Source organism: Vanessa atalanta, chromosome 16, assembly GCF_905147765.1.
Source record: "Vanessa atalanta chromosome 16, ilVanAtal1.2, whole genome shotgun sequence".
NCBI classification, from domain to species: Eukaryota; Metazoa; Arthropoda; class Insecta; order Lepidoptera; family Nymphalidae; genus Vanessa; species Vanessa atalanta.
Window position 1 is genome coordinate 8,104,296 of NC_061886.1, and position 10,391 is coordinate 8,114,686.

General features: G+C 31.2%; 3 protein-coding genes across 5 annotated transcripts; 2 read left to right on the forward strand and 1 right to left on the reverse strand.

Moving 5' to 3' along the window:
* Positions 1–855: 855 nt before the first annotated feature.
* LOC125070035 lies at positions 856–3,011 on the forward strand. The gene is made up of 2 exons (XM_047679706.1): positions 856–2,272; positions 2,736–3,011. The coding sequence occupies exons 1-2, from the start codon at positions 1,044–1,046 to the stop codon at positions 2,971–2,973; spliced, it is 1,467 nt and encodes a 488-aa protein (XP_047535662.1). The 5' UTR covers positions 856–1,043; the 3' UTR covers positions 2,974–3,011.
* Positions 3,012–3,143: 132 nt separating this feature from the next.
* On the reverse strand, positions 3,144–8,340 carry LOC125069973 (early boundary activity protein 1-like). 3 transcript variants are annotated; one of them, XM_047679616.1, is made up of 7 exons: positions 8,219–8,340; positions 6,264–6,533; positions 5,878–6,023; positions 5,109–5,696; positions 4,756–4,868; positions 3,805–3,948; positions 3,144–3,528 (listed from the first exon to the last, which is right to left on the reverse strand). In XM_047679616.1, the coding sequence occupies exons 2-7, from the start codon at positions 6,403–6,405 to the stop codon at positions 3,399–3,401; spliced, it is 1,263 nt and encodes a 420-aa protein (XP_047535572.1). In that variant the 5' UTR covers positions 6,406–6,533; positions 8,219–8,340; the 3' UTR covers positions 3,144–3,398. The 3 variants fall into 3 exon arrangements, with proteins under 3 accessions (XP_047535572.1, XP_047535570.1, XP_047535573.1); XM_047679614.1 differs by having other exon boundaries at positions 6,264–6,570; positions 8,219–8,339; XM_047679617.1 differs by having other exon boundaries at positions 6,264–6,452; positions 8,219–8,316.
* A 963-nt stretch (positions 8,341–9,303) lies between these two features.
* LOC125069935 lies at positions 9,304–10,368 on the forward strand (the record flags this gene model as incomplete). The annotated part of the gene is made up of 3 exons (XM_047679563.1): positions 9,304–9,484; positions 9,559–9,702; positions 9,783–10,368. Coding segments are annotated over exons 1-3 (831 nt in total), but the record flags the coding sequence as incomplete, so codon positions are not given.
* Between the last annotated feature and the right edge of the window lie 23 nt (positions 10,369–10,391).

A 10,391-nucleotide genomic window follows, 5' to 3' on the forward strand; every position in this document is an offset into this window, starting at 1 on the left:
ATTCGTCATGAAATTTTGCTAATATGTTGTCATGGATATAGAAAATGACATAATATACCTAACATCTAGCAATCCCCTCCCCCTCCTTACGCATGCCTATAATGATATAATTGTTAGTAAAAGTTTGTTGGTTCCTTGTAGTCGAATAGTCGTAGCTTAATCGTTGGTATACTTTCCAAAACTATCAAATTAAACTTCATATTTCCATGCCATCAGTCAGTCAGTTTGACTTCTATTGTCTGTAACTTCAATACGGCAAAGGACATACCTTCTTGTAATTTTAAATAAGTATCATTATTTATTTTTCATTACCATTCATTTCGATATTCACATAGGTCCCCAAAATTAAATGATAAATTAAAAATATTTTCTCGATGAGTAAATTTTATGATTATTTAAAAGGTAAGATAAGTGTTATACGTTAAAAATAGAATTGTATTCATTGTCAGAATCAACAAATTGCATAAAAAAAGTCTATGTTATCGTTTAAACATTAATTGTAAATTAATGTATTCCATAATACAATATAAACTAGAGTCTACATTTGTGTTTTTCTTTTTTAATTTAGAAGGATAAACAAAACCGTATACATCCTAATAGATATATCAGACAAAAATATTCTAGGAAGATTTTTATGTCAACCGTACATATTATACATTTGGATAAATTAAAGTTTTATCTATTATCTATATTAGTATACTTGCGCGAACTTCAATAAATGACTAGTATGATTTGTATTTCGATATTACTAAATTAGATTGTCTATTATGTACAGTGTAAGCTGTAAACACGTTTTGCATATAAAAGTTCTATAAATAAAGGTAGGGTTTGTGTGAGTTTGAATTATATAGTGTTGGCGCGCTGCCAGCGGCGGGATGCGCGTGCGCTAAATAGCTTCACGAATTTTTCATTTCTTTCTGTTCTGAAAATCGAAAGTCGAAACACTATATTGTAATGCTTATAATATAATTAAAAAAGTAGTGGGGATTAATTTAAAAGTGAAAGTGATATTGTAGTAGATAAATAAACAAAGTGAAGTGAAAATGTCGCCGAAGTGTCCTGTTGCGCCGTTGCAAGAAATAACTTTATCATTAGTAGCTAGACAATTAATCCACACTTTGACGCAAGTGACTGCCGATGAAGATGTAGCCCTACCGTTTGCGATGGTGTCATCTTACTACGAAAGTATGGGAGCGACGAGTGATATTTTTCAAGATCTTCTCAATTTAATTCTAGGCTCCGAATATCTGGATCCCTCTATCAGATATTATACGATGAAACTGCTCCTAAAAGAGAATGTAAAGAGCTTAGCCACGGGCATGTTTCCCTGTCACTATTACAGAAAAGTTCTTGAACTGATTGCAGAACAAGGTCGACACCTGACAACTCTCAATTTAAAAGGTGTCTGGGTAAAAGATGAACAGCTTTCGCTTTTATACGACATAATAAGAAACCTGGTTAATTTAACTGCTTTAAATATACCCTACATAGCGAATGACGAAGTGCTCAAGTTTATAGGTGAAAATAATAAAGTTTTAAAGTTACTCGATGTATCAGGTGAAACTGATATTACAGAAATCGGTATTGATGCTATGCTGACTGGGAATCCACAGCTGACTCAGAGTTTAACGGTTGTAAATATAGGAATGTACGGAGAGGAAAACATAGATCACACAGACGTTGCTCTTTTAATACGTAAACTACCTAATCTAACGAATCTCGGAAGCTACTCGTTCGTGGGAAAGGCGTTGTATTACTTACACAACAATGAATGTCCGCCGGGATTTAAGACAAAATTACAATACATACACGACTATCAAACCAACACGAGAACAATGAAAGCTATAATTGCATTATGTCCGATTGTAGAAACAATTTACTTAGAAGAACCCGATCAAGGCGTACTACAAATGGTTAAAGATTTAAGTGCCATAAATAAAATAAAATTAAATAAGTTTCAGTGTCACGAACTACACCAATTACTCGATAAGATAGGTTATAAAATTGTGACACTTATGCTGTCCGGTTCCCTCGGTTCGTTTAATTTCACGAGAATAGCGGAAACATGTCAAAATTTACAAAGTCTTGAATTCTACTCGATTCAGACTGCGACGCACGAGGAAGAAGTTCCCTTTAATAAACTTGAACACATTGAGATCATACAGGGTAATTTGTCAGCGTCTTGTTTGAAATATCTAATGACAGGAAGTCCGAAACTTAAAAAATTAATCATTGGGGATGAGATTAAATTAGACGACCAAGATATGGCGCGGTAAGTTTTGCGTCGTTTATTTGTTTTATTTATAGCTCGTAGTTCGTATTTATTATAAGGTTTAATAAGATTTGTCGAGATGGAACAGTAACCCTTAACTTACTCAAAGATTGCAGGTAAGGATTGAAAGGCAGGAAAAGCACTACTGAATTTTAATGGGTTTTATTTTTATTCGTAATTTATCTCGGGTTCTGCTGTGAAGGAAAACATCGTGGTGTAATAAAACCTTCAAACCTTCTACTCAAAAAGGCAAGTGGGTCGTTACACTATAGGCTATGACTTAGCTACTACTTTATTGTATTGAAAAAAAAAAACGTATTTAAATATGTTTTAAGAATCTTGTCCGGAATTAAATATGCAAGTTTTTTTTTAACTTTATAGGTTTAAATTCTGACAAGTACAGCAATATGTCAAAGACTGTGATTATATTTTAAAATTAAACCGTTATTAATATTAATTTCAGGATGCTTCGACGGTATAGGTTCGATAACTTGGAGGCAATTTGGTTCCCTAACGCGCCTCGTTTAACCCAAGACACAGTCGAACTATTGATGGAAACATGTCCAAATTTAAAAAGCCTGGGTCAACTCAGTGGTTGGAGATATACCCCAGATGACATGATGCTGATGAGAGCCATCATCGCCAGCACCAACACGGATTTGATTCTCTTACCCCTTGGCATCTTCCAACAAGGAAATTGATAACCACTTCATTGTTACTAAATTTAAATTATTATTTATACTATAATATTACATTTTTGTAACTTAATATATTTGTTCATTTTTTTTATGAAGTTCTTTATTTAAAAACAATTAAATCGAAGAATTTACAAATATTATATTTTATACTTTTTTCACAATAATAGGTGTACATTAGAAATTGAAAACTTAAAGTTAGTAAAAATATACAATTCATTGATCAAGCTAAACCATAATAATAATGAGTATTAATGGTACAATGGTAGTCAATAAAATTAACTTAACTTATATATTAATATAATACCAAAGTATTGGCAATGTTAAATAAACGTAAAAAAAAATATTACAGGTTAGTCGAAGTAATGTTACTGCTGACGCTACTTATTAAAATATCCTTTGGTCATTCATAGAAACATATCAACTAGATATTATCCCTTCTTAGATTCTGCTTTGAGTTTTTGTGGCTGTTCCTTGAGTCCTTTTAGTTGAACATTTTTATTTCTTAATCTCATTTTGTACATTTTACACTCATCGGCGCATTTCGTTGTTATTATACCCCTGAAACATTTATTTGTTCATGATCTAGTAAGTTTAATCTGTGCTCTCTTGGAACAAATATAAGCGAAAAAAAAAAGATCTAGTAAGTATGTATTTAAGGTGTATATGTATATTGATATATTTAACATTTGTAATTATGTATGTTTAATTAATAATAATACGATTCAATTTGAGAGCTAATACCTATCTTCGCAGTTTACTGTATATAGACAATTTTTCATAGATAATCTTGCAAAGTTTTTATGTCTCATAGATAAAGAAAAATGTATCACTTACCTGACTAAATTTTCCTTAACTTTAAATTTAGATGTGATTTCAATGATGATGTCCGAAACTATCTTCGGATCGAGACACATTTTTGGTGGTTTATTAAGAAAAGCCGGTGACCGCTTGCCTGTTAAGGAGTGCGTCGCTAATATCCTAAAAGTAAAATATTCGATAATATGATCGGAAGAATTATGAAAATATATACAGATTATTAAACTGTTATAAGTGTGTGAGTGCGTGCCTTGCTATATTTTTGGGTAAATTTATAGTTCTTCAAATAACCCATAAGGGAAGTAAAGCAATAAAATCAACTGTCGTCCTTTGTAGTTATGAAGAATCTGGATACGTACAAAATATGTTTTGTGCCAAACAAAAGAAAAATTACAATGAACTATAACAATCTATCTTAAAAAAGTAATCAATGAAGACGTCAAACAGCTTTCATTTTATCAATGAATAGACCCAACGCGATTGTAAAAGTATTTAGAAACCCAGATTCAAAAACTATAGAAATCTTAATGACGCCCGTAAAACAAAATACCAAGGAATTCTGACTAACAACAACTACCTGGACTTGAACAGGAAAATAGATCCCTACCAAAGGGCCCACTTAAATGGTAATTATATTATTATTATCAAAAGAAAGTTTAAAAATATCGAAGTAGTAATGTTTTTGTTTTATTTTACTGCTAGATTTAATTCAAATTCAGTATAATCTGTATTGTATAATAATACTACAGAGTCCTTCGGCATAGAGCCTACCTACAATATATGTAATCCTTTGATTGGTCTTTACCAATATGATAAATATATGTAAGAAGTATAAGCTACTTTTGTAAAAAGGTATCGCACCATTCGATAAAAAAAAAAATTATAATACCACGAGTCTAAAGTCGCGGGTATCAGACCGTATTACATAATATTATTCCCATTTAAAGTCTAAAAAGAGTCATTACATACCTTCTCGGAAATGTGGCTAGTAACAATGACCGCGTTGCGATTGTGTATGATTTCCAGTTAACTTTTCTGTATTTGTCTTTATGTATTAATGTTTTCCCACTTCCAATTGGTACCTGAAATTATATACTAATTATAACAACTTAAAGGCAGTGAAATATTAACTACTAATTATCGCTAGCGGCTTCGCTTGCGGCTAATCCAAGTAGCCTATTTCCTTTCTTGGAGTTCAAGCTTAAGTCCTATCAAATTTTATCACTTTCGGTACTGTACTTTGGCCATAAATGATTAATTACAGACAAACAGGGTTACTTTTGCATGTATAATAGTAGTATAGATTATAACTGATGACTTACCCATTCACTTTCTTTGTGAGAATCGGTTTTCTGTTGGTTCTCTGGTGACATTCGTGCTTTGTGATATTTATTGGTAATTAAGACGTTATCATCTGAACGATTCGATTCTTCGCTTTGGCTTCTATCGCTATGTTCAACGTAACTCGCATTACCTACTACTTCGTTTTCGTCGAGGATTTTACTTTTACTGACTTGCACCACCTCATCCCTATTATGACTGCCAGTGTAGTTTTGATCTTTCGACTGCGATTTCATATCATTGAGCATTTGAAATAATTCATCGAAACTTGCCTTTATCTTAAATATTTCGATCTTATTAATATTTATGGTTTCGCCGGCATCTTTTGGCGGCGATACATTTTTTCGTGTAGAGTCAGGTAGAGATTTGTTATTAGTTAGAATTTCTCGGTATTTCCTCTTACGGGTGTCACTAAGACTTCTATTGTTTTTGTTAATCTGACGTTCCTGTAAAACTTTTACAACGGCGTTGGGTCGATGCATTGGTGTTGGAACTTTTTTACTGTTTCTTCTTTTAGCGAATTGACGAATGTATTGTTCCATTTTTAAAGTCTTCGATTGTGCCACCTCCTAAATAATAATGTCATACTATTAACATATACTTGGATACATTAAAGTTAATATTTCCATGGTAATTCAATCACACTTAATAAAATGAAATAATTTAATCCTTATTTAAAAAAGAGAAACATTAACGGAAATGCGAAAAATAATCTATCAAAAGTAATTTTAATAAATGAAACGTTCATACCATATCTGAATCTTCCGATGATGAACTACCGTCAGTTGGTTCCCAGGATGAGGTACTCGGTGAAAAATCGTCGCCGTCTTGGATTTTATTATTTTCTGTCTCCGAAGCAATTTCATTCGCATTCGAATTTCTATTTTCTGTCCTAACTATAAATATATCAACAAATTGAATATTTAATATGAATATCGATGTTTATTTTGATTGTAGTTTTAGATAAAACTTCAGTCTAGATATTACACTATTAAAATAAGAATCACTGTTTTAATAATAATCGAATCGCGCCTAAATGTAATGTTCTGCAATATGATATTTAGGCGCGTATCAATGTAAAAGTACAAATCGGGTCTAAAGAAACTGAAGAGCACAAAAAAAAGCACGAGGTTTACCTTCCGCTTCCACTATTTGTTCTTCGTTCTTCCGGTCAGATTTTGCAATGACTACATCACTAATTTTTAACACTTCATGATTATTGTGCCCAGAGCTCCAGTCCGACAATAACCATTTCTCAATTTTCCCTCTTGAACTCATCAGGAAATTTAACCGTCACACCGAACACCGAGAGTTGCCACATGAAACTACGACCCTCGTTGCATTACTCAAATCTCAGGTAAAACTTTCATTGCACCCTTACTGCAGTCATTATTCCAGGCCCCGCCCTATTCCGTCCGGAACAATACAGTATTCGCTAACCGCCTGCACGCCGACAAAAAATGATACCTTTTTGCAACCTATTTCTAAGTAAGGGATATTCTTCTAAATAGAATACCGATGCTATCTTCGTTAGTTTTAAACGTATGAAATAAAACTTATTCGTTATTATTAACGTTAGAAATATTGAAAGTCTTGAGTTAGAATCTATTTCTTATCAGTCGTATAAGATATGTGTACAAATCGTCAATTTATTGACTAATATTTGTAAGGACTGTAAAATATGTACAATGCATAAGATCGGCAATGGACAAGCTTTATAAATATAATTATGATATGCAAGGCAAATTAATTGCTTTGTTATCATTATTAAAATACGAAACGCATTTTTCGCACTTATTTTAAATACGAAGTACAAAATTTTTACATATTAAGTACAAAATGCAGTATTTTACATTTTAGCAATTCAGAATTATTTGACGTGATTGCTCTAATCTAGATAAATACTTACGGAAACTTGCCCTCATAATGTATCAATTTAATTATGGATTACGGTACAAGTAATACTACAGTCCTATCCGAATAGCGATAATTAGAAGCGTACAAATTAACAAAATTGACAACTAACGCATAAAAAATGCGAGATTGTATAATTTTATCTAACTGTAAAGTTTCGTCTATAGCCTTCGAGTCATTGCTAATAATAATTCTGATTATTTAAAAATGTATTTTCCAGTCGATAATACGATATGATTAACTAAATACCTCACGAGGCGGATATTTAAAACACTTATTACATTTTAATAAAGTGATTGAAATACCAAATAATATGAACTTGTAAATATTACCTTACAGATATTAGGTACTATTTAAGATTAAAAATTTGTGTTTTGTAGTAAAACAGTTTGTCATTACATATTGTAATATATCTTTACCTACACACATGTCACAAATAATACGTATTTATTTGAGTCAAAATATAATAATGAGAAAGTATATGTTTGTACGATATGTGCATTCCAATTCAAGTAGTCTAAAAAAACTCATTTAATCCTAATCGGGATGAGTACTTTTGGAGGTAAATATATCGAGGAAGCGTTTAAAAATTATAAACGTACGATAATATGTAGGTTATCTATACTTTTAATGGGACAATTAGTCTGTCTGGCCGTCTGTCTGTTGCTTTTTCACGGCCAAAGCACTGAACGGAAATTAATGAAATTTGGTATGAAGTAAGATTGAATAGGAAAAGAAATAGAATAGGGAAATATTGAAAGGAAGGACATAGAAGATCTGAAAACAAACCGCTAAAACGCGAACGAAGCCGCGGGCAACAACTAGTATAAAACTGTCACATATTTACATTTATGTACAGTCGGGGTAAGAAAAGGCTCGTCACCTTAAGGTCTATTTTCGTGTGCTCAGTATGCGCGATAATCTGCTTTACCGATTGAGTATGATATATTGCGTCGCAATGTACACTATTTTGTACCTAGTTATCATACTATCTTAGTTTAATTTTATGTGCAGTTTTCTGTTTAATGCTGCTGCTTTCAAAATGTACTAAGAGTTTACGACTTGACAAAGGAATTAATTTGAAAACTTAAAGTTTTCTTACTCTGACTGTACATAAATTATTTTATCTTTCAAGTTCTTGTTGAATTCGGCTGACTGCTACAAATAAAGAGCTCACCTTATATAATCTTATATTATATTTGTAATGCCAAAACTTAAAGAGAACTTTTTGTGTTTAGTTTGTTATACATTATTCTAAAAAAATATCAATTATTAATGTGTCCTAAGTAAGACTTAAATTTATTTGAAGTGAATTTGAAAATTAAATGTGGGTAGGCTTAAAATTATGAAAGCTAAGTTACTCGCTAATGTATTTTTTTTTATTTTACTAATAATATTTATGGCAAATTAGACTTTAACTAATATTTTAAATTTGAAAGTTACTCTAGTCTGTCTGCTTTATCCTCGTCTCGACTAAGCCACTGAACCAATCGTAATCTAATAAAATTTTACATTTAAACGGTAGCCTGGAATCTTGATAATGACATAGGCATATTAATGACGGGATGTATGGGAAAAAATGGGCGCGGACACTTGGCCAATTCTAAGTTCTTAGTTAATTAGGGGTTAGGTTAATAATATCAAAAATAGCAGCTTAAGTCTAGTTAAGAAACTGACTATGATTAAAATTCCTCAAGCGGGAGCCGAAGTTTCATAAAGCTTTCACCATTCGTTACTATTCCATTGTATTATGAGAATGCTCTCGTGTTTCCCACGCACTGATTTGTGCACATAAATCTAGGTATGGCTGTTATGACCGTAATCGATCAGGAGGACATCGTTGTAATCAAGGTACCTTACTTAATTTGTACATGCAACAAAAGGAAAAACACTGATTTATAGTATTTAATTTTTATATGCAATTTCACCTGGCAACTAATACAAAGATCAAGGTTTGAAAACAAATGTTTTATAGGCAGATACTGCAACTAATACGGACGACTACGGAAATAAAAAATGTATGAATAATTTTATTGAGTTTTTATTACTATAATTATTATGAAATTTAATAAATATTTATTATATTAATATTTTTATTTAGTAAAATAAAAAAGTCAACAATAATATTTATTAAATTTCATAATCATTATCTGTATCAACAATTAAGTAGAGAAAATTTATGTGTGTCGCAGTTTTTTGATAGATGTCAATGTCTTTTTGACGTTTATAATTTGTGAGAACTGAGATGTGTTTATATTTACCGTTGTCACGTCTGATTTTACATTTTGAGGTTATAGTGTAATATTATTAAACGTTAAATAGGATTTAATCATTAAAATAAAATGAAAGCAAAGAAATTAAAGACGAAGAAGGGTACAATTAATAAGGGGAAAATCAAAAAGACTTTAAAAAATGTTATATGTCGCCCCGATCCTATCTTCTGGTATGAATATTTTATATGGATCTAAATCTAATGTTAATATTTTAATAAATTATTTATAGCATATAACTTTATAGGCCAGCAGTATCAGAAGATGAAGCAACTTTATTAAGTAATATCCTTATGGAATATCGTATATCTATTCCTGATTTTAAAAAACCTCACTGGGACGAACTAAAATTGATACCAAAAAATAAACGACCAAAACCTATACCGCTTAAGTAAGACTAATAAGTATTTTTTTTCATGCCCTTTGAATGTTTATTATTATGTTATTTATAATCTTAATTGTTATTTCTAGAAAAATAGATGGATTTTTGTTTGGAATATCTGTGTGCCGCAATGCTATTGAAAAAAATGAATGCTCTGCAGTGTTAATAGAGGCATTAGTCGAACCCCAAATTGTCGTCCAGTCAATTATCGAAGCATGTAATTCTTCCAATATCCCAGTAGTTTGCTTGAAAGACTTAAGAATAATAACCAAAAGCTACTTCGGAATACAGACAAGCTGCTTAGGAATAAAAAAGGACAGTTTGCAAAAAATCAGTAACAATGTGAAGGAAATATATCAAAAATATAAATTTCAGAAGAATAATGTAAATGACATAAAATCAGAAAGTGTTAATCTTGAAAGTAATAAAGTATTAGAAAAAGATATGCAGATGGATATTGATATGGACCAATCTCGTAATCCATATCTTTTCAGAACCGATAAGAAAACCAGAGTGTTTGTGCCATCCAATAAGCAAACAAATGGAGAAAGTCTCGAGTTTGTGGGACAAAACTTTATTAAATTATCAGCTCAGAAAATTGAAAACAAAACAGATAGTAAGGAATACATGAGACTGATGTTGAAAAAAATAACAAATAACCCTAACAGAAAAAAAAAAATTAAATAAGTTTTAAGTAA

What these genes read in the sequence shown, in the direction of transcription:
- LOC125070035 (XM_047679706.1), top strand. Translation starts at nt 1,044, where the DNA reads ATGTCGCCGAAGTGTCCTGTTGCGCCGTTGCAAGAAATAACTTTATCA. An exon ending in GACGACCAAGATATGGCGCG is followed by an intron (nt 2,273 to 2,735) that starts GTAAGTTTTGCG and finishes TATTAATTTCAG; the next exon opens with GATGCTTCGACGGTATAGGT.
- LOC125069973 (XM_047679616.1), bottom strand. Translation starts at nt 6,405, where the DNA reads ATGAGTTCAAGAGGGAAAATTGAGAAATGGTTATTGTCGGACTGGAGC. An exon ending in ACAAATAGTGGAAGCGGAAG is followed by an intron (nt 6,024 to 6,263) that starts GTAAACCTCGTG and finishes ATATATTTATAG; the next exon opens with TTAGGACAGAAAATAGAAAT. An exon ending in CATCGGAAGATTCAGATATG is followed by an intron (nt 5,697 to 5,877) that starts GTATGAACGTTT and finishes ATTATTATTTAG; the next exon opens with GAGGTGGCACAATCGAAGAC.